General features: G+C 47.5%; 1 protein-coding gene across 2 annotated transcripts in view; it reads left to right on the top strand.

Moving 5' to 3' along the window:
* The window catches only part of RAD54L2 (RAD54 like 2), a 90,760-nt gene extending 68,789 nt beyond the window's left edge, over positions 1-21,971 (top strand). For both annotated transcript variants that reach the window (XM_006044997.4, XM_044933905.2), the window contains 12 exons: positions 700-877; positions 2,049-2,300; positions 2,513-2,631; positions 3,862-3,980; positions 5,743-5,842; positions 6,597-6,802; positions 7,200-7,372; positions 7,877-8,073; positions 10,697-10,896; positions 12,411-12,500; positions 14,645-14,737; positions 16,175-21,971. In XM_006044997.4, the coding sequence (XP_006045059.1) occupies positions 700-877; positions 2,049-2,300; positions 2,513-2,631; positions 3,862-3,980; positions 5,743-5,842; positions 6,597-6,802; positions 7,200-7,372; positions 7,877-8,073; positions 10,697-10,896; positions 12,411-12,500; positions 14,645-14,737; positions 16,175-17,169 (2,722 nt within the window). In that variant the 3' untranslated portion in view covers positions 17,170-21,971. The remainder of the gene's footprint in view (positions 1-699; positions 878-2,048; positions 2,301-2,512; positions 2,632-3,861; positions 3,981-5,742; positions 5,843-6,596; positions 6,803-7,199; positions 7,373-7,876; positions 8,074-10,696; positions 10,897-12,410; positions 12,501-14,644; positions 14,738-16,174) is intronic.
* The last annotated feature ends 482 nt before the right edge of the window (positions 21,972-22,453 follow it).

Below are 22,453 nucleotides of genomic sequence, written 5' to 3'. Positions count from 1 at the left end.
GATTTTCCAAATCCGTGGAGAGTCCTGGTGGAACAGACCCCTCAAGGCTTTCCTGAAGGGGGAAGGTGGTTATGGTGGGAGGACCCCTTTCTCGTAGGGCAGTAGTAAACCTCTGCTTTTACTGAATAGCTTTTCCTGAGCAGGTAATAGATGGTGGATATCCAGTAGTTCATTCTCGGAAAGTCTGGCCCAGAAATGCATGTCTCAGAAGTTAATCTATGAAGTTACTAGGGATATCTGCCTTACTTGCTGAGAGAAGCAAGAGACAGCTACCATACCAAGGACTTGAGTAAAAGAATAAAATGGTTTTCAGGGGAATGGCCTCACCAGTTTCAGCGTCTTGGAAGATGTAGGTTTGGCCAACCTGAAGCATTCCCTCGTTTTTCCTTGTGAAGACGGCGTGTGTGGAGAAAGCTTAGAGAAACAGCCCTAGATCAGGTTAAGAACCTGGAGTTCCCCTGGTCTCTGTCTCTCATTCAGTCACCTGGGACAGGTCACTCTGCCTCTTTGCTTTAGTTTTTATCCTCAAAATAAGTTTCTTGCTGCTGGTTGCTGAGCATGTCCTCATTATTACAAGGCTGTTGTGAATGTTGAGGTCCTAAGGAAGGATATGTGGCACCAATGCAGGATTCTGTTGTTTTCCTGCACTGACACCTCCTGGCCACACTGCCTTGTCAATTCTGATCTGTACCTTTGTAGGAGAGGCCACACTGTGCTGAAGATTCATCTCCCTGCCAAGGAAGAAAATGTGATCCTGGTGCGGCTCTCTCAGATCCAGCGAGATTTGTACACACAGTTTATGGACCGCTTCCGGGACTGTGGTAACAGTGGCTGGCTGGGGCTGAACCCTCTCAAGGCTTTCTGTGTATGCTGCAAGGTGTGTTGAGGCCTCGGGGGAATACTAAGATAGAGATTAAGGATGCTCATGGTCCCAAGGGAGTCATGCCTGCTGGGAATCCTTGATAAAGAAAGAAGTTCACTGCACTGAGGGCTCCAAGGCAAAGCAGTTCCCCAAAGTGCCGCTCGTAGACTATAATGAAAATGGTGCCCCTTGCAATTGTGCAGCTGCACAGCTTCTTACACCAAACTTGAGAAATCACTTCCTTTCTCACTGATTGTTTTTCAACTGAGACATGGAGTGATTGGAGGAACATCATGGGACAGAGTTTTTGACTGCTAGCATAATCAGGATTCAAGAAATATATAGCTTAGACTTGCACATTATTAGGAATACCTTCCATTTAATTCTATGTTTAATCAGGTTGAGATCTGTTTTATTCTGATAATGCTTGAGATGGTTTGGGGACAGCAAAGTCTAGTATCTTTAGCACTGAGCCTTGTGAACAGGCTGGCGAACCCCGGCTTGTCTTTGACCTGGCCAGATGCTCTCAGTTGCCTCACAAGGGATCTGTTCCTTTGACAGCTCTCAACTAACCTTGTTGGATATTATTCCCACTGCTCTAATAAATCAGCTGAAGGTGTGTGTCTGGGGACAGATGACTTTCAAAATATTTCCTAGATCAGGGCCAGGAAGCTAAAGCAGACATGGTCTGTGAGGATGCTTTGGTGCTGATGTACCCTTCTCACACACCCCCCAACACCACCCACTTTGCTCAGGAATTCTCAATTCCTGCCAAGAATGTCCCTGAAATGATTTATAGTTGATCATCATCTTAAGTTAGAAACATTTTTTCATAGGAGAGATTTCATAGCTTCATACAGTAGTTGACTGTAACCACATGGGGAAAAAGGAATGTTCTTGTTTAAATAAGAATGCAAGGCTTGTGGCAGCCTTTTTGGTCATGTACCAAACATACTGGCATGCCTCCTGGTGTGAATTCTCCCATTCATGTATCATGGAAATCAGAGTCGGTTAGTGAAAATGTGCAGGCTCTTTGGCTACAGTGGGGTTGGGGAGACTTTAATTTGGGGTGTGACAGTGGGTGCTGTGGGGGGTGTGTGTGGGCAAGTGCCTGTTGCCAGAGTCCATGGGACACCCTTAGATTGTTCTCAGCCCTGTGCTACCTCCCCTTTAACTTGAACCTCAGATCTGGAATCACCCCGACGTGCTGTATGAAGCCCTTCAGAAGGAGAACCTGGCCAATGAGCAAGACCTGGATGTGGAAGAGCTTGGTTCAGCGGGAACTAGTGCCCGCTGCCCATCACAGGGAACAAAGGGCAAGGTGGAGGACAGCGCCCTGGCCTCCTCAATGGGAGAGGCGACCAACAGCAAGTTCCTCCAAGGGGTCGGCTTCAACCCTTTCCAGGAGCGAGGCAACAACATTGTCACATATGAATGGGTGAGTCAGGCAGATCCATAAGCCACTGCTGAAAGGGGATGGCGGAGAGCCTTCGTGGGGAGAGGGTAGGGCATGCGCAGTGCACTGTCCGCTAAGGTCTCTGCAGGGACCTATTCAGGTTGCCCGTGAGCTACTGCCTTTGAGGGCGAGAATTGTCTTTCTGGTAGTCTGGCTACGGCCTGCTCCAAGCTGCCTCATTTCCTCTCCTACAGGCCAAGGACCTTTTGACTAATTACCAAACTGGTGTCTTGGAGAACTCTCCCAAGATGGTACTGCTTTTCCACCTGATTGAGGAAAGTGTGAAGCTTGGAGACAAGATCCTTGTGTTCAGGTAGGAAAAGAAATGGCCTAGCGTGTGTCTTTGGTAAAGACTGATGCAGCGCCTGCAGCCTGCGACTGTCCGGGACTGCGCCGGCCCCATTTTATGCCCATCTCTGCAACCAGTGCTGTTTGTGCTTTGTCTCTTAGCGTTTCTTCTTTTATCCAACGCAGTCTCTGCAGAGAACAACTTGAGGCCTTAGGTCACTATGTTGGAGATCATGGTCTAACCCTTCAAATTGTGACCCAGGCCAAATCTGGCCTGTTTTTGTATAGCCTGAGAGCTAGTTTTTACATTTAAAAAAAATTTTTTTTTTTTTTAAAGAAGCATATGCAGGGACTTCCCTGGTGGTCCAGTGTTAGGACTTTGTTCTTCCACTGCAGGGGTCACGGGTTCGATCCCAGTTGGGGAACTAAGATCAAGGAGCTGCACAGTGTAGCCAAAAAAAATTTAAAAATTAAAAAGAGACAGAGAAACACATGTAGCACAGACTATGTATGGTCTATGAAGCCTAAAAATATTTACTGTTTGGGCCTTTACAGAAGACATTTGCTGACCTCTGGTCAAATCTGCTTCTATATCCCCAGCCTGCCCCTACCTTTTTTTTAAAGCTTTGTATATAAAGCCAAATAAATAATGTTATTTTTTCCCAGTTTTGAGAGAGCTCTGAGTCCCATCAAGGCCTCACTTCTCAGAGAAACAGGTGTAAAGTAGATTGCCTCTCCTTTGTTCCAACTAGATTATGCTCCAGTGAGAGCTAAGTGGCAGGAGCCTGGCTTGGGAGTCTCAGAGTGGGGGTTCCCATGTGTGACATACTCTGACAAAAAAGCAGGGATTCTGAGTTTGGCAGAGCCTAGTGTCCTACTGCTTTTATGGTCTAGCTTTCTGCTTAACTTGGAAACAGCTAAATGATCTGTCTCCTTAGTAAAATCCTAATATTGCCTGTGGCCTATAATTCGATCTCATGTATATTCATACAGTGTTGGTTTTTAATGCTGATGCTATGTGTTACTCTGTACTGAGCTAAATCTCAGGATTTTTTCCATCAAGGAAGTAATAGGTTAGAGAATTTTTTGGTGGGGTGGTGGTGATAAGTGTGTGGATGATTGTTCTCCCTCATGAGCTAGGGTGGTTCTTTGTGAGTAGTTGGATGCGTGAGCTCTCATTCTTAGAGGGGAGCCTACTGGGGAACAAGATTCCCTCGGGTCCGGGAACCTTCTGAACCAAATGTGTCCCTTTCAGCCAGAGCCTTTCCACCTTGGCTTTAATCGAGGAGTTCCTAGGGAAGCGAGAAGTGCCCTGTCTACCTGGTGCTGAGGGGCAAGGAGTACAGAAGTGGGTTCGAAACATCAGCTACTTCCGTGAGTTCATTACTGCTTTGTTTGCGGAGCCTTGGCAAGGTCTGCCTAAGGGTTTCCTCTCCCTCTCTCCTCTCTCCTCCTCTCTCCATTCTCCATCACATGCACAGGAAGATCTGTGATTTAGCTAGGGAGCAGAGAGATACTAAAAGCAAGCTGCCGTGTGTGAGGCACTGCACAAGGCTGGGGAGCTTAGGCCAGGTACGAGGAGGGCAGAAATGTTGAAGGCGGATGCCCTGCCATCACCCTGGCGTGCAAGAACAGATTTAAGGTAGCACTGGCTGACTGCCCTCACCGGAGTTCTACAGCAGACAGAATCGACATGGTGAGGATGCTTGGAGAAAGCTTCCTGGAGGAGGTGGAACTTGGACTTGACTTGCAAAGATGGAGAGAAATTGAATATACAGAGCTGGTGTGGCCTAAAGATCATCCTAGGCCACACAAGAACAGTGAACACAAGCCTAGATCATGTATTCTCACTGGGGAGAAGGTGTCCCTAACGAGGTGAAAATCGGGTCACGAGGGGACCAAAAAATGGGAACTTTTTAGAATTATAAAGCACAAATATGCATTTAATTAATTATATAGTATACAGTATATCTGTGGCATGAAAATTTAATGGAGAGCATGGTGATTGAGGGGAAAAAAAAAGAGTGTTTAAAGGCTCCTTAATGGGGTGGTAAAGAAAAAAAAAGTTGAAAATTACTGACTTCAGGCACTTACTGACCAGATATTGACATTTTGGCCAGTTAATTGTTACAGAGGCCTGCCTCTGGCGTTGTAGAGTGTTAGCAGCATCTCCTGTCTCCACTCACTAGATGGCAGTAGCAGCCATGCAGTTATAACAACCCACCCATCTCTAGACATTGCCAAATGTTCCCTGTCGGGGAGCAGGGTGGGGAAATCCCTTTTGTTGAGAAGCCCTGGCCTAAAGGAAAGATTGAGAGAAATGGAGGGTCAGGGGATGGTGAGGAGACTCCGCCAGCCAAGATCCGTGTGTTGACTGTAGGCTTGTCCCGTGATGAATCAGTGCTGACCTGCGCTTGGAAATTGTGGGAACTCAGGTTGAAAGCCAGGTTGGGGTGTTGACTGAGGGAGCCTTTAATACCAGGCAGTTAATACCAGGCTTCCTACATCAGTAGTAATTCAGTTCTCCATGTAGTATTTCATGCCCTTAGCTTTGCCTTCTTCTCTGCTTTCCTCCAGGTGACAAATGTAACCCCTCCTCCCTTACTCCTTTTTCTTAACTGAAGCCTACTTTTTCTCTTTCTTGTGAGCATCCCTCCTTTCATTCTAGTGTCCCATCCCATTGCTCCAGATCATTTGGTTTTTGTATTTTTTTAATGTCTCCTTCAAGCAACTCCTTAGCCTTAGGAGTTTGTTAATTATGGATTCCTGCCTGGTGAAGGAGCATCATCCTTCCTTATCAAAACAGAAAACCCTTGGTCCTTTTGTACTCACTCACAGGACTGAGGCAGAGCAGTTACCTTAAACCAGTTCTTACCAGGCTTGCTTAACTAGGGTGATTCTTATGCACTCTGAAGTCTAGGAACCTTGGCCTTAGATTTGACCCAAGGTACTAAAGGGAGAAACACAGTTTATAGATGCCTGGGTCTCATGGTAGATGCCTATGGAATGTCCAGGGCATGGAATCTGAGCACTGTAGTGTTTGTCTTGTTTTGTTTTAAAAGTCCGTTTGCCCATTGATTTTTCTGTGTATCCCTGTCCTCATCATCCATTTCTTGTTTGTTTCCTTCTGTCCCAGGGCTAGATGGTAGCACCCCTGCCTTTGAGAGGGAGCGGCTCATTAATCAGTTCAATGATCCCAGCAACCTCACCACCTGGCTGTTCCTTCTCTCCACAAGGTGAGTGGATCCTGAAATGGGGAAGTCAGAGGGCTGCATTCAGGGCATTTGGCCACATGGGCCTGAACCCCAAAGGCTTGTCCAAGTTCTGTCAGAAGAGATAAAGATCTCAGATTTGTGACTTGTTTTTGAGGTGAGAGAGGGGGCCCCCAAAGGAAATTTTGTTCGAAGGGTAATAATGATAGTGTCATGAATTTCTCTGAGACTTTCATTCACAGTGGTCAAAAGTAGCTTTTCTCTCAGGACTGTTCTGAGGTTTAGACGATGTGATGAATGTAAAAGTGCTTTTATAAAGTACAAAGTGCAATATAACTATAAAAGGCTGATGGCATTATTTGTCTCATGCCAAGCAGCTTGAAGGCTGTGCTGCCTTCTGCATCAGAATGCCCTTGATAGGGTATAAACTAGTCATTCTCCCAAGCTGTTAGACCAAACACATCAGAAACATTGGAACACAGACACTTCCCCTCACTCAGTGACATCACTCCTCACTCATCACAGAGTGGTGGAGAGTGGATTTTCTTTCTGAGCTGGTAGGTACTTCTGTGTTGGAACTTCAGGGCACCCTTTCAGTGCCTGAGGAAGGTACTGTTCTTCCGCAGAACCCTCCAATGTGTTCTGCTTAGGATAAAGAGGAGGATATTCAGGTAGGAATATACCTCCTTACTCAGGTAGGAGTAACAGGGGGTAAAACCTATCTGAAAACTGTCTTTAAACTAATCATTTGCTGTGCTTATTGGCTTGTGTTTTAAAGGGCTGGGTGTTTGGGCGTGAATCTGATTGGTGCCAACCGAGTGGTGGTGTTTGACGCTTCCTGGAACCCTTGCCATGATGCTCAGGCTGTATGTCGGGTATACCGTTATGGCCAGAAAAAGCCCTGTCACATCTATCGCCTTGTGGCTGATTTCACCCTCGAAAAGAAGATCTATGACCGTCAGATTTCGAAGCAGGGCATGTCAGGTGGGCCATCACTCAGGCTCAGAAGAGGACGTTTATACAGACTGCCATTCTAATTGTATCAAAGGAGAGGAGGAGAGGGGCAGGATGAGGAAACACAGGCAGGCTTTCGATTTTTGATGCAAATAATTGCTTATGAGGACATTTAGCTCAAATTGTTGAAGATGGGTTTAATGATAAGAGCTGAGCCTGGTTATGCAGGTATCTCTTAAAATATTTCTGTTTCATGAGGGTCTCAGACCTGCTCTTTGACTTTTAGGTACAGAGTGGCCCGAGTTGTTCTAGATATTAGTGACAGTTACGCCACCCACCACGTCTCTTCTCTCTGCCAGTCCTTGGAGTGGTGCTTTTGTGGTCTCCTTTGCCGAGACCTGACTTCCTCATATCTTTTCCCTTCTAGATCGGGTGGTGGATGATCTCAATCCGATGCTGAACTTTACTCGAAAGGAGGTGGAGAACCTACTGCACTTCGTGGAGAAGGAGCCAGCTCCCCAAACATCCTTGAATGTAAAGGGGATCAAGGAGCCAGTCCTGCAACTTGCCTGTCTGAAGTACCCTCACCTCATCACCAAGGTGGGACCTGGTGTGCATGTGTCCCCGTGCTGCACTCTCCACTGGGGGAGGCTTGTCTGCCTCCTTCATCCAGAGTTTTATTTCATGCAGATTAATTCAGCTGGTTCTTTCCCTTGCCCCAGACAGTCCCCCTCCCCTCTCCCCATCACCTATCCTATCCTTGTCTCATCCTAGCAGTATGAGCTCAGCCGTGAGGATAATTTGGCCATGGTGAGTTTTCCTAGCCAAAAGAAGTTTTGAAAATGTAGTGTGGTGATTCCCTGAACCCTCCTGTTATTTTGATATGGAAGGCAGACGTAGGTTGTCTAAAGCTGGTGCCAGGTTAGAGTTGAGAATTTATGCTCTTGACAGAAAGAGTAAATGTGCCTGTGAGTCTGAGAGCAGGCTCTTTGCTAAGTACTGTAGATAGCCAGCTCTTTCTTGGTTTCAAAGTAAGGCTTTTTGTATATCATTCATGTTGGTACAAAGACTGGTAATTAAATCAACATCCTCCTGTGTCCCCAGGAGCCTTTTGAGCATGAGTCATTGCTCCTTAACCGAAAGGATCACAAGCTGACCAAGGCTGAGAAAAAAGCAGCAAAGAAGAGCTATGAGGAGGACAAACGTACATCAGTCCCCTACACCCGCCCATCATATGCGCAGTATTACCCGGCCAGCGACCAGAGCCTGACCAGCATCCCTGCCTTCAGTCAGAGAAACTGGTGAGTCACTGAAAAGGGAGGAAGCTGTGCTGCTGGGCCAGGCCCAGACCTCTCAACTGGTTCCTTTTGTAAACAAAAGGAGGCCTACAACTTGCTCTTAGGCTGCCTTGAATGGACAGGTTCTGCTCTTGGATGAGGTGCTGAAGCAGGTGTTCTAAGTGGTTCTGGCTGGAAGAGTGAGCTGCTGGTCCTGTGACTCAGGAGAGTCCTTCTGGCCCCCCGGGAGGCACAGCTTCCCCTAACACAGACTCCCAGGCCTCCCACACAGCCTCCTCCTATCTGCAGTGTCCTGGTCCTAGGCCTTATTTCACAGTTAAGTTCAAGAGTGAAGGCCAGGTCTTCTATGGGTCCTGAATCGTACTCAAGGAATTCCAGTTCTCTTAATGGGATCTCATTCTGTGTCTGTGCCTTATTCCTAAGCAAAAAGATCTTTTTCTTGAGTACAGTTTCCAAAACTATTAGGATAGGAACAGCATGGAAGCCAGTTGCTAAGCGGGGACAGAGGCTCTTTGTAGGAAATTATAGAATAGTTAGTTATCAGTACTTTTTTTTTTTTCTTCTCAGTAGAAGACAGAGTACCTCATAGCCTTTATCACATCAGCTTCCTGCTTGGTTGGTTTGCATTTTTACATTGTTTGATTATCTTGAGTTAAAGATACTAATGGAGAAGGCAACAGCAACCCACTCCAGTACTCTTGCCTGGAAAGTCCCGTGGACGGAGGAGCCTGGTAGGCTGCAGTCCAAGGGGTCGTGAAGAGTCGGTCACGACTGTGCGACTTCACTTTCTCTTTTCACTTTCATGCACTGGAGAAGGAAATGGCAACCCACTCCAGTATTCTTGCCTCGAGAATCCTAGGGACGGCGGGGCCTCGTGGGTTGCCGTCTATGGGGTCCCACAGAGTCGGACACGACTGAAGCGACTTAGCAGCAGCAGCAGCAAAGATACTAATAATTATTTTAAGAGGGATAGATTTTAGAACTTTTTCTTTTGAATGTTCCATGTTAAAAAAAAAAAAAAAAAAAAAGGCTTGCCAAATGAGCTTCTAAAGGAACTGAATGAAGCCATGTAAGATTTTATACGACTTTGGTGATTAAATTTGCTAATTTTTATGTGTAAGTTGCTTCCAAGTAGAAAATTACTATCTTTTCAGAGACTTCAGACTTTATTTCTGTGTCATTTTCCAAGATACTGTTGCCCGCTCACATTCTCCTCTCTTGTCCTCTACCTCTTTTCTTTCTCTTTTCTGGGCTTTTCCTTGTAACAACAGGAATGGACTAAGTCTGAACCCAGTGGGAGAAAAACCATATGGAGACAAGGTGTGGCAAATGGGCTGGGCTGTAAGGAGGTGTCAGCTCCTTTTCTAGCCCAACTGCGGCCCTGTGGAGGGCATCGGCCTCTCACCGCATTTGATCCTGCTGATTCCTTATTCTGTCTGGGTACATGTGAGGAGGCCTTCCCACCCAAATTCCTAGCCTTAGCCTCTGCAGAATATGGGCCTTGGGCTAGATTTCTGAGTCCCACTGATGTCTGAGGAGGGCCCCAGACCCCGGTGAGCGTGCTGTGCTCTCTAGCCTGTCCCGGCCATCCGCGGGGCCCCAGGGCTTGCCCAAAGCCGGCCTGAGAGCAGTGACTGAGCACTCCTGCAGGCCTGCTCCAGCAGCGTGGTACAAAAGTGTGTTCTTTTATGTGCCAGGTTTCAGTCAGATGACGAAGAACATACCAGTCCCAGAGGGTCTCTTTCCCAGAACTAAAGCCCACAGACTTTAGAAAGCTTAGAGACAGGGACTTAATTTCAGAACCTTTAAATGAGTAGCTTCCTCAAGGTACCAACATCCAGCTGAAAGGAAGGTAAAGAATGAGGAATGCCTCATTGACCACAGGACAACATTTTGGCGTGATGGTAGTAAGAGATGCACAACCAGGGCTCAGGCTGGCCACAGCCGTGTGCCACTTAGAAGCGTGACTTCTGTGTGCAGTGTTTCGCCTGCTCCTGCTTTTGTGGTGGCTGTGACTACAGAGCCATTTTGGGGACTGGCCCCAGGAGAAGTCCACTGAAAAGTAATGCAGAGGAGAGAGGTGTCTGCCTTACTTACCAAAACTTGAGGATTCAGAGGGTAATGATGGTTAATGTTGGACAGATGGCCTCAAGGTCACCAGCACATGTGATGTCATGTGGCCTTTTTTTTCTTGGTGAGTGGGAAAATGCCACCCATTTGTCCCCATTTGTCTTGAAGTTAGCATGCACCATACACCCGTGCGCCCCTCACCCCCCACCATGACTCTTTGCCTCTTCCTGACTTCTAAGGACAAATTCCTGATGCATGTAGACAGGCAGTCCCAATTCTAGAGGAGCAGATGTCACCTCACATTTCCAAGAAGACATTACTCCGCTGACATCTGATTCTTCTTACACACTGAGAGGCTTTATCCCTTGCTGTGTCTGTCTCTGCTCTGTCTCCAGTCTCCTTTTTAATTGACCATACCCTGCGGCTTCTTTTGATCCTTCTGTCAGCAGCTCTCTGGCTATAGAAAGGGGAAGTCTGGAGAGGCTTAGCAGTCTTGCAGAAAGGTAAGTAAGGGCTGTTTTGCCAAACTCTTAGTGTGCTTGTCTTTCTCTCCTAGGCAGCCAACCCTGAAGAGTGATGAGAAGCCCGTGGCCAGTGTTCGCCCCGTACAGTCCACCCCGATCCCCATGATGCCGCGGCATGTCCCACTGGGAGGCAGTGTAAGCTCTGCCTCCAGCACAAACCCAGCTATGAACTTCCCGATCAACTACCTGCAGCGTGCGGGAGTCCTTGTGCAGAAGGTGGTCACCACAACAGGTTGGGAGCTCCTGAGTTCTCTTCCAGGGATGCTGTCCCTTTTAAAATTCCTCTGTTCAGTTTCTTTACCTACTGAGCTATGAGGAAAGCCCAAGAAGGTGAAGTCACTCAGTCGTTTCCAACTCTTTGCAACCCCATGGACTGTAGCCTGCCAGGCTCCTTCATCCATGGGATTTTACAGGCAAGAATACTGGAGTGGGTTGCCATTTCCTTCTCCAGTGGATCATCCCAACCCAGGGATGGAACCCAGGTCTCCCACATTGCAAGCAGACTCTTTACCATCTGAGCCACCAGGGAAGCCCTGTGTTCATTCAGGAAATATTGATTAAATAACGTCTGCATTCTAGGCAGTACTGCACTGGCACTCTAAGGGGAAGTAGCGAAGGCATTGGTCCCTAATTGTGAAGAATATGTATTCTAATGAAATATCTTAAGAGTAGCAACACAGTACTGGGTTTTATTGAATATGGTGGGCAGGATGGACACTGAACACGCCAGAGATTGTGGGAATGTCGCTGGACATAGGGTTTGTCTTCAGAGTGAGGTGTCAGTGTGTTGAGTCCTGCCTGACTTGTCGGGTCAGCTGGGCATGAAGGACAGCTCTCAGTGTCCTTAGTTAAAGACCTTGCTTTTTTCTTTGTAAGTTTAATATGGATCGAGCATGAAGGGCCAGCAGTCAGAGGTGGGCAGTGCATTCATCCCCACAGTTGATTCTGTGGTTCAGAGTAGTTGGGAAGGAAAGCACCTCATGATGTTGCTTTTCATCTTGATATGTAGAAATATTCATGATAATTCATTTTAATGAAAATATCTTAATTGCTTTTTTTGAATATGAAAATTAATAGATATTCATGGTAAAAAAAAAAAAAACTTCTTTTGAAACAAAAACAAAGATAGAGCCTCTCGGGACTTCCTGGGTGGTCCCGTGGTTAAGACTCTGTGCTTGTACTGTAGTGGGTACAGGTTTAATCCCTGGTTGAGGTACTAAGGTACATGCCATGTGGCACAGCAAAAAAAAAAAAAAAAGAGACAGCCTCTCATAATCCTACTTCTCTCCTGATTCTTGAAAATACTCTTCTCTTCATTCTTTAGTTAGGTGAGGAGTAATACCAGCAAGGAAGATATGTGGCCTCTTGGAGCCTAAGGTGATAGGAGCAGATACATGCAAATTGCTTAGGGAGGGAAAAGAAAATAGAAATAACCATTTGAATGGAAACTTTTTTTTAACTGAAATTTTCTAAATCAAAAATTCTATGATTTTTAAATTAAACCAAGGAAAATTGATGAGAAGGATGATCAGGTTTCTGAAAAGTGTTTTGTTTTCACGGTATTCTTTGTTGAGGCAGTTGCAAGCAGCACTGCTTGCTTCCTCTTCCTTGGTTCTGACCTCTGCTCCACTGGGATGCTTTAGGAAAACCCTTGAGGATCGAAGGGTGGATGTGAACTTGGCCTTTTCTCCCCCTTCTTCAGTCAGGCCCCATGTAATCTAAATCTGAGGTCTGTGTCTTCACTAGATATTGTTATTCCCGGGCTCAACAGCTCCACAGACGTACAGGCAAGAATTAATGCTGGCGAGAGCATCCACATCATCCGTGGGACAAAAGGTGAGCACCTGCCTGAGGGGCCCCTCCCCTCTCTTTGGTTGAGAGTGGTGGGCTGCCCAGCAGAATCAAGACATATGGCTTGAGCTGGAGCAGGGATAGGAGTCATCCTGTAAGAGGGGGGGAACGTGGGGGAAACCTGAGAGAATGACATTTCTAGGAGCTTGGCCAGTTTGGGGTGGACTCTCAGAGTGGGTTTGGATAGACACATTGTTCTCTGCTGGTCTCAGCCTGTCGATAGTATCAGCTAGGAATGCCTGAGACACTCGTCCGGTCCTATACTGCTTGTGGCCAGCCCCACATACCTTTCCTCAGAGCCAGTGTTGTGACTGGACCAGCCCTTGTTTTTCTTAATTACGATGGCAGGATGCACCTCAGCAACAACCATCAGGCAACTTTGAAAACACGAGGCTTATTACTCACAGGTCCTCTAGGGCACACAGCATACTCCAGGGCCACACAGGAAGGTGGTAGGTAGAGAGTCAGTGTGTGGGCTTGGGTCTCTGTCTTATTAGGGTCCAAACGTGGCTAGGGTTTCACAGGTTCACTCTTTATTGGTGAATTTAAAACATAAGAGTGGGAATTAGTGTGTGGGAAGGAAAAGGCGAGAATCACTCAAGGATTATTTATCTAGGTTACCCTAGGCTTTCTAATAAGGAACTTTTCAAGGGTGAGAGCAGCCAGGTGCCTTACCTCGTAGTTTAGCTAGTAGCTGTGCCTGACAGCTGGCAGTTTGATATCCAAGATGGGTGTCTTGGCAATCAAAAGCTTAATATCTGGCAGTTACACTGCACGTGGGGAGGCCAAAATTAGAATGGAATAGGTTATAAGCGAACACATATATTGCTGTGCTGTCTTAACCTTCTTGACTAGAGTGAAGTAGACATCTCCAACTAGGAAATGTAGTAGGTGGATGAATTAGTATACCTGGGTCACATGACAGAATTTTCGAGTGTGGTCATTTGAAAAGCCTGCTGCCTCTGGCCTCATGAAGTTCTCCAGATGGGATTTCTGGAGAAATCTGGGCTGGTGTCAGAACACAGTTGCAGCCTATATTTCATGCCAGCTTGTGCTCTGTGATGCTCCCTGAGGGTCTTGGTTTAGTAAGGAGACTTTTGCCCTAGTCTCTGTTGGGTTAAAGCACCCTTAGTTTCAGGGAAAAGATGCTATGAAATACATGATAGCCAGAGAAGGTTGTCCACAGCCCCCTTACTGGGTTCTTCCTTGCCTAGAGCTGGGAGGAGGCGGGGGAGGGTATGCAGACTGTGGCCCATGGGCCAAATCTTGCCTGCTTGCTGTTACTGTACTTGTGAGCTAAGAATGGGTTTTATATTTTCTGTCATTTTCAGTTGGTTGGAAAAAAAATCGAAAGAGTATTTATTCTGTGACATGTAAAGTATATGAAATTCACATATCATTGTCCATAAAGGTCTTTGGAACACCATCATGCCCAGCTGCCATGCTGTAGCAGCCGAGTTGAGTAGTTGCAACAGAGCCCTTTTGGCTCACAAAGCCAAAAATATTTACCAACTGATGCTTTAAGAAAAAAATTTGCTGACCTCTCGCCAAGAGGCAGCCCTGGCACCAAAAACTAGATCAGAAGACATGCCCAAGACCAAGGGAAGGTTGACTAGTGCCACGTGGGAATAGAATGCCTATCTTGATTTATTCCTACCAAGGGAGGGCGGTTATTGAGATGGTGAGGCTGCTTCCTCCCCAGTCAAGAGGAGGACCTAGACCGGAGGACCTGGGCCAGAACAGAGGGAGCCAACTTACTGTCCTTCACAGCACCCCGTTAATTTCTTTCATTGTATTTACCCTTTCCTGATATTTTCTAGTATAACTGTGTGTGTCTCCCCCTCCAGAGTTAAGCTCCATGAGACACAGGGCCCTTTTCTGTCTCGTATATACTTCAGTGTCTGGAACAGTGCCTGGTATATGTTAGTCATGCAGTCAGTGTTTGTGGAGTAAATAGTAATATTGGGTCCGCAGCTCAGTCATCCCACTCCTCACTTCAGGGGTTTTGAGAGAGAGTGTGAGACCACTTTTATAGCTCCTTCTGAGCCCACAGTGGCTAAGCCTGGAGTTCCCAGGACTGGCTGTATTGCATGTCTGCGCCTCATAGTCTTCCTCATGCTTCTCTTTAGGGACATACATCCGTACCAGCGATGGGCGAATCTTTGCTGTCCGGGCGACTGGCAAACCAAAGGCCCCTGAAGATGGTCGGATGGCTGCCTCAGGTATAGTGGCTTCTACTTTCCATTGACCTACGTAGCACTTTTGACAGGTTTGGTTTGTTACTATTTTTTGAATAGATAATATATACATAGTTCACAATTCAAAGATTTCAAAAAGGAGTAAAGTGAGAAGTTTTTCTTCCCTTATACTTCCAGCCACCTGTTGCTCCTTCCTGGAAGTGCTTTTTCCTGTTTGTTGTTTTTTTCTTAAGAGATATTCTGTACATGGTACAGGGATATGTATGTGCACATGTGTATATATTAAAACAATATATGTTATGTATATACTATATAGGTATGTAACTTTGTATTCTGAAAACAAACGCTGAACTTACTGTAATATACTGTTTGTTCTTGTCTTCATTCACTGGTGTGTCTCAGTGCTTGTTCCGTATCCTTCCTTGAGATGTTCCTCGGGGAAGGTTTGCACAAGATGCAGTTAGATGGGTATAGCACAGTGCGTTACCGAGTTCCCTGTTCCTGGACCTGTCGTGGAGGTCCACTCTGTGGTTCACAGTCACATGGTGTATCTATAGGAAAAATTCCTAGAAGTCAGATGGCCAGGTCGAAGAACATACGTGTGGCACATGAGCAACATTAAGAACTCTCGCAAAAGTCCCCTCTAGCTAGGGGAGTGGTTCTCACTTATCCTCCAACTGTGAGTTGTGAAACTAGACTGTTGTTGCTCTCAGCTTTTATCATGGAAGTTGTCAAGACACCAGACAAGGTGAAGCACAGCACTGTGAGCACCCACGTACCCTGCAGCTCTATCTGGTGGCTGATACCTCGGTGGCTGATACCTTTTTCAGAAACTTTTTCCTTTCTTTCCTTTCCTATTATTTGAACTATTTGTAAGTTGAAGACGTCCTGTCATTTCACCCCTAAATATTTCAGTACACATTTGCTGAGATTAAGGTATACTCCTAATCACAGCACCATTATCACACTAAAAAAAAGTTTAACAACTCTGTAATATTACCTACCACTCTTGCCATTTTAGATTTCTTATTTGTACCAGTCATCTTTCATGGCCATGGATTTTGTTTTGTTTTTAACCAGGATAGACTGCTTTTTAAACTTCCTTTTCCTCTTTTTTTCCCGTCATGGGCACTGACCATCTTTGTCCCCAGAAAGTGTCGTACTGAAAGGATGATGGCATTTCATATCCATTGTTTTATAGGATTCTCCTTGGTGGGGTTTTACAGGGAACTGAGGTACAGCAAGGTTATAAGTCTTTCCTTGGATAGACTTATTTCCTAGATCAAAAGACTTCTTTCTTTGTGACTGGGAAAGTTGACTAGATGATGTTGTTTGCACAGGAAACTATATGAATTTTGAGAACCACAGGACAGGGTTTTTTTTCCCCAATGGACTTTTGTCTTATCCTCTCCTTTCCTCCCTGGCCATTCTGGTTCTCAGTTACCTACATTTTGTCCCCAGGTTCCCAGGGGCCTTCTCTCGAGTCTACAAGCAACGGCAGACACAGTGCCTCATCACCTAAAGCCCCCGACCCCGAGGGGCTGGCCCGGCCCGTCTCTCCAGACAGCCCGGAGATCATCAGCGAGCTCCAGCAGTATGCGGATGTGGCTGCTGCCCGAGAGTCCCGCCAGAGCTCCCCAAGCTCCAGCGCCGCCCTGCCTGGCCCCCCGGCTCCACTTGTGGACAGCAGTGCTGTTCCTGGGACAGCCCTCGGGACTGAGCCTCGACACGGGGGTCATTGCCTCAATAGTTCCCTCCTGGTGACCGGCCAGCCCTGTGGTGACAGGCATCCAGTGTTGGACTTACGGGGCCACAAGCGCAAGTTGGCCACCCCACCTGCTGCCCAGGAGTCAGCCCGCCGGCGGTCCAGGAAGGGCCATCTGCCAGCTCCCGTGCAGCCGTATGAACACGGGTATCCAGTTTCTGGCGGGTTTGCCATGCCACCCGTCTCCTTAAACCATAACCTCACCCCTCCCTTCACCTCCCAGGCTGGGGAGAACTCCCTGTTCATGGGCAGTACCCCCTCCTACTACCAGCTGTCCAATTTGCTGGCAGATGCCCGCCTGGTGTTTCCAGTGACTACTGACCCTCTGGTGCCGGCAGGCCCCGTCAGTTCCTCTTCCACGGCTACCTCAGTCACTGCCAGCAACCCCTCCTTCATGCTCAACCCCTCTGTAACAGGGATACTCCCCAGCTACTCACTCCCATTCTCACAGCCACTCCTGTCCGAGCCAAGGATGTTCGCGCCTTTTCCTTCCCCTGTCTTGCCCAGCAACCTTTCACGGGGCATGTCTGTCTACCCCAGCTACATATCCCCACACACAGGCTACCCAGCCGGTGGCCTCCTCCGGTCCCAGGTGCCTCCATTTGACTCTCATGAGGTTGCTGAGGTGGGGTTCAGCTCCAATGATGATGAGGATAAGGACGATGATGTAATAGAGGTCACTGGGAAATAGCTGAGGATCCCCTCTCCACCTCACTCGGGGCCCCCAGCAGGTCGCCCACCCAGACAGAAGGCAGCAATCTGGGGTTTCTGAGAATAGGGCCCTTGGCAAGAGGGGAAAGGAAGAGGACAAAGAAGGGTGGTTGACCATAGGTGGCAGGGCTCTGTTGCTGTTTTAACAAAAGAGGCAAAAAAAAAAAAAAAAATTCCAACAGAGCAGCAATAGTGGGAAATCAGGGACCTAAAACAGGAATGGAGGGGCAGGGCAGCCTGCCTCTCTTCCTGCCTGCCTTGCTTATGCTGTCTGCTTGCTTGCTTGCCCGTCTGAGGGTAGAAGCTCACATCCCATTTCTGTCTTTGGGAACATTCTCTCCCGAGAGAGCTGCCTTACTGGGTGACTTAGCTTGGTCTGGAGAGGGGAGGGAGGCAGGGGAAGAGAAGAAGGGTGGGCAGACTGAGATTCCATGCAGTCGGGTCTTTTTAGGGGATGGGAAAGAAGCAGACCAGGTGTGTGTGCGTGTGTACGTGTGTGTGTATGTGTATGTATATGTACTTACATGTATGTAACAGAGCAGGGGTGCAGGTGGGTGGGAAGGGAGGGAGGGAGGGAGGGACTAAGGGGGAAACTAAGAAATGAATTTATCTTTTATAAAATGGAAATCAGAGCATGGTGGTTCATGGCAACTATTACTATGAACATCAGGGTGAGCCCAGGAGAAGAGCCATGGGAACCACAAGTTTCCTTCTAGTTGAGTGAAGACCAGGCCCAGCTAACCCAAGTCCCCGGTTATCAGAGCCACACTTGATTCAAGACTAGGGGGAGATTATCAGAGAAAATGGGCATTACCAATCTCTCTTTCCCCAGTGGCTTTCTCTGAGCAAGATCTGCCTTTCTGGCATGTGAGAGTGTCAGTGTGCCGAAGCTGGGGGGGAGAAGCACTGCGGAGTGTGAGTGGGAGGTCATGGAGTTGTGGCCAGAAAAGACATTCTTCACAAAGATGGAACCGAGCCCCCAGCTGCCCGTCCTGGTGGCCTTTCTTGGCCTTTCCTTTCCTTCCCCATTAGAGAGCTCCATGTTAATTTATTTCTTATGGGCAATTATTTATTATTTGGACTTTTCATGTGTCTTGGTTCTTTTTTGGGGGGTGGGTGGGATGGGAGGTTAGGGTAAGGAGGGTAGATGTTGGGAAGGGAAAGTTTATGTCTCAGACCCCACAGCTGCTGGTTAGTAAATCCCCAGTGGATGGCGAATTGACCAAGGAAAGAGAGTTAGCCTAAGGTCTACACTAAGCAACTATGTTTTCAGCAAATGGCTTCTCAGGAAGTTCAGGGAATCCTGCGACTGGGTATTAGCGATGATGCGACTCATTACACAGTGATTGAAACTTAGGATCATGGAGTTTGCAACTGGGAAGTAAGTGACCCCAAATTCGGAGGTGTGTCCTCTTGGGATGACCTTAGAGGCAGGCTCTATGCTGAATAGTGAAGCTGGGTGTAGGTGGCTGCTGGGTTGACAGAACAGACAGTTGAGCTCATATCGGGAAATGTTTGGCTTCCTCAGCCTATCAGGTGATCAGTGTGGGCCCTGGTGTCTGCTACCTCCATCCTCTGTGGAGGAGCCCTTCCTCTGTAGAAGCCTTAAATCATCATAACACATCGGTCATTCTGAGTCTCCCCTTATCACCAGTGCTGGAGGCTGAGGGGCATCTAGTCTTTAAGCATAAGCACTGTCTTCCTTTTGGCTTTTCCGCCCCTACTGCTGAGACCTTGCTGGGCAGTTCTTTAGGGAAAACAAGCCCTGTCTGGCTTCAGAGCTATACCGCCTCCCCATTGGTCCCTCCTCACTGGCTGGGCGGCTGCCGCGCCTGCCTCTTCTGAACCCTGGGGGCAGCTTAGCTGGGTCGCCCCTAGTAGTAGCTGCTTCTACAGTTCTTCTGAACAGCCCATTTCCATTGGTGGGGGGGTTCTTAGCACACTCTGGGGACACTCTGGGGTATTATCCCCAAGAAGAGACAAGGAGATGGCTGTTACGTGTGCGTGTGTGTGTGTGTGTGTGTGTGTGTGTGTGTGTGTGTGCACTGTTCAGTTACACCAAAAGTGGAACTTAAGGAGCTTGCTTTCTCTGTTTTCATAAGCACCCTGTCAGACACTTAACTCTCCTCTTCATAGAAGCCTTAGACCTACAATTTAGCTATGCAAATTATTTTAATAATTTAAAAACAGCAGTTCCAACAGTGCTTTCTTGGATGCATCCCAAGAATGAATGGTGAAGGGGCTGAGTTGGAGTGGGCTCTCCGGCTGAGGCTGGTGCAGAGGGAGTAAGCTAGCCTGGATCTCTGATTTGCAAGGAACACTCACCACCTGGGCTACAAATGATGCCTCTAAGGCTCCAGAGCACTGGGATCCCAGAGAATGTGTGTGTGTTTGGGGAAGGAGGGGTATTTTTGTGTTCACCTCTAGGAAATCACAGCAGCAGACTCTGAGAATCCAGAAACTATCCCAGTGAGGAACTAAAAGCAGTCACTGAAGGGATGGGCTTTTAAACGTACTAGGAACCAAATGGGTGTTCTCTGCCATTACAAGCCTGCCCTCTTCCCAGTGGTTCTAGGGGCTGAGTCATGCTTCATTTCAGGAGAGGCCGCAGTTTTGGGAGGCTGTCCTGGGTAGACAAGGTTTTCTTTGATTTATGCAGCTTACAGTGTATAAGGGAGTAGGGCTAGGATCATGGGAAATTAGAGTGCTGCTGGTTCCATGGTTTTCCTTTTAAAAAAAAAAAAAGAACCTGAAAACACTTCTCTGACATTACTGCTATCTCTGTGTGCAGGTAGGCAAGCGTGCATGCACACCAAATATGAACATAGGTGTGAGGGAAGCAGGAGCTGTTTTAGAACCTAAGAACGATGTTTTACTGTTCCTCTGATGAGAAACAACTTGGCAGTGATGCCCACCCACCATTCTGGCTTGAGTAAGGGAAGGATGGTAAGAGGGAGGGCAGATCAGGTTTAGCCATCTTCCCTCACTGCTGTCTTCCATAGCATGTTTTCAAGGGCCTCTCAAGCCCCATCTGTCTGGTTTAGCCTAAGTCCTCAATCTAGGGGATATAGTACTATGTAATGATTCAGGATTACCACTTGTAGTAATGCTTGATTTGCTGTCTCAGTGTCTTTGTAGATAGAAATTCAACAGAGATTAGCCACTGAAGTGAGAAAGTAAGTGAGCCATGTTGGATCCATGTCATTTTCAAATTAGATATCTGCAGAGTTCTCACTGCCTCCAGTTATGCTTCTGAAGCATCTGTCTTAAGCATCTTCTGACTTCAGGATATCTCTGGTCCTTAGAACTCTATTCCCTAGGAACTAGTGTGTAGAATCTCTATATACTTGTGATTCACAACTAAATATGAACATTTCCCACTCCAGGACATGAAGCAAGTAGCTGGGGTAACATTTTGCTGATAGGTTGAAACAACCAAGCTTTTAACAGTCTGGGTGGGACTGTCACTCCCACAGCAGTCAGAGCAAGGCACTCGTGTCTGTGCATGCCTGGCATCGCTCTGAATTGAGTCCTCATCCCTTGGGGGAAGGTCTTCTGGGGCTTTACATTCCTGTTTCTCTGTTTCTGTTCATAACCCCCTTGTGCTTCCCAGTCCCCTGTGATTCTACAGGAGACCCATCTCTCCTCTCTGAGCAGTGGCCTCCTGTGCACCCAGCTTAGTGACTCTCCTTGCACCAAAACTCCTGAGAGAAGAACAACTCCCACCTTTAGATCCCTAGCAGACTTTCTGGCCCTCGGCAGACTGTTCCCAAGAAAGAAATCTGCACCTCATGGTCTGTCTGAGAAGGGTATGCTCTCCAATTACTCACCTGCAGACTCTCCTTCTGACTGACTTCTGCCCTGTATATTCCACTGTGACCCCTTTGCGTGTGTTCTGTGCCACTGGCTTGGCTCTAGTCCTTTTATGAATACCCGAGTCTTACTGATAAACTGGCTGAGCAGGCAGAGTCCACTTTCTCTGCGCTTCAGGGACTTGGTCTCCTTTCCTCTCTCAGAGGTCTGTTTGCTATCATAATCTAGTGCGTTGGGGAGAGGTAACTAGACAGGCTGTAGTGATGGGGCCGGGGGAGATCTGAGTACTCCATTACCACTATTGGGATAATATTCAGAAGAGGGGATCTCATACTGTGACCTGACCTAAGGCCCTCCCCTGGAAGAGAGCTCAGTCCAGGTTTGTGTGTGTGTATGTGTGTGGTAGAGTGTGTGTGCGTACACGTGCTTATGTGCACATGGGTATAAATTGACTTATCTGGTTGTGTTACTCAGGGTGGGCTGGGGACTCACCGGAAGAATCCCCTCAGCCTGCCTGCCTGTGTTTTTCCTGTACCCTTTCCAGAGGGGTCGGGGAAGGGGGTCCAGGGTGGGTTGAGGGGGTCGCAATGGATAACCACTAAGGCCACACTGCTGCCAGGGGGAGTCAGGGGGAGATGAGGTGGCCCCAGGGACCTGGCACCTGGCTTTGGTTTTCCGTCTTCTTTCCTCAGGACGCCCCCTGAGGCCTGGGACCTGCGCCTGGCTTTGAGGAGCACCTGTAGCTGAGTGCTCCGGCTGCTGGTGTGATCACGGGCTTCCCTCCTCTCTCAGCAGGGCAGGTGCTCCTGCCCTAGAGACTGGGCAACTGGCTGTTTCTATGACGTATTTATTTTTACTTGTGTTTCATGTCACTTTTTTAAAAAGCAAACAGAACAATTGTAAGTCAGTATAACTGCCTATCAGTTTTCTTTATTTCTCTTTTTGTAAAATAAAATGTAAACTGAAGAAGGCAGTGTTGTTTAATCAAGGAATTGTCTGAACAGCTCTGTGGCTGGGTGATGGTGTAAGGGATATAACTTAGAGCAGTGTGGATGCTGAGATGGCACCTCTGGGGGTGGGAACAGAGGACAGATGGCTGGCAGGCTCTTTTTATGCTGTGGAGTTCACTAGACTTTTTCTGCCTTGACTCACCTGAAGAAGACTGCATTTCCTGGCTCTAGAGGAAATAGCAAAGCTGACTCCGAGTGGCTTGAGGCTAGCTGGTCCCTCAGTCATGGCAAGTCCTGCAGGGGTAGCCCTAACTAGGCTGTGAGTGGCCAGGGATTGGCCTTCAGAGGGTGGGAGATGGCTGGTGGCAGGGTTTGCAGAGCATCTTACATTGCATGTACATTCTCCATTTGTCATCTGAATTAGAGGATCTAATCACCACTTCAAAGAGAACTAACCTGAAGAGGGAGAAAGAGGGGGTTGTCTCTGCTTTGTTTCCTGTT

The sequence above is a fragment of the Bubalus bubalis genome, chromosome 21 (genome assembly GCF_019923935.1).
Source record: "Bubalus bubalis isolate 160015118507 breed Murrah chromosome 21, NDDB_SH_1, whole genome shotgun sequence".
Classification (NCBI taxonomy): Eukaryota; Metazoa; Chordata; class Mammalia; order Artiodactyla; family Bovidae; genus Bubalus; species Bubalus bubalis.
This window is presented reverse-complemented; position numbering and strand designations above follow the sequence as displayed.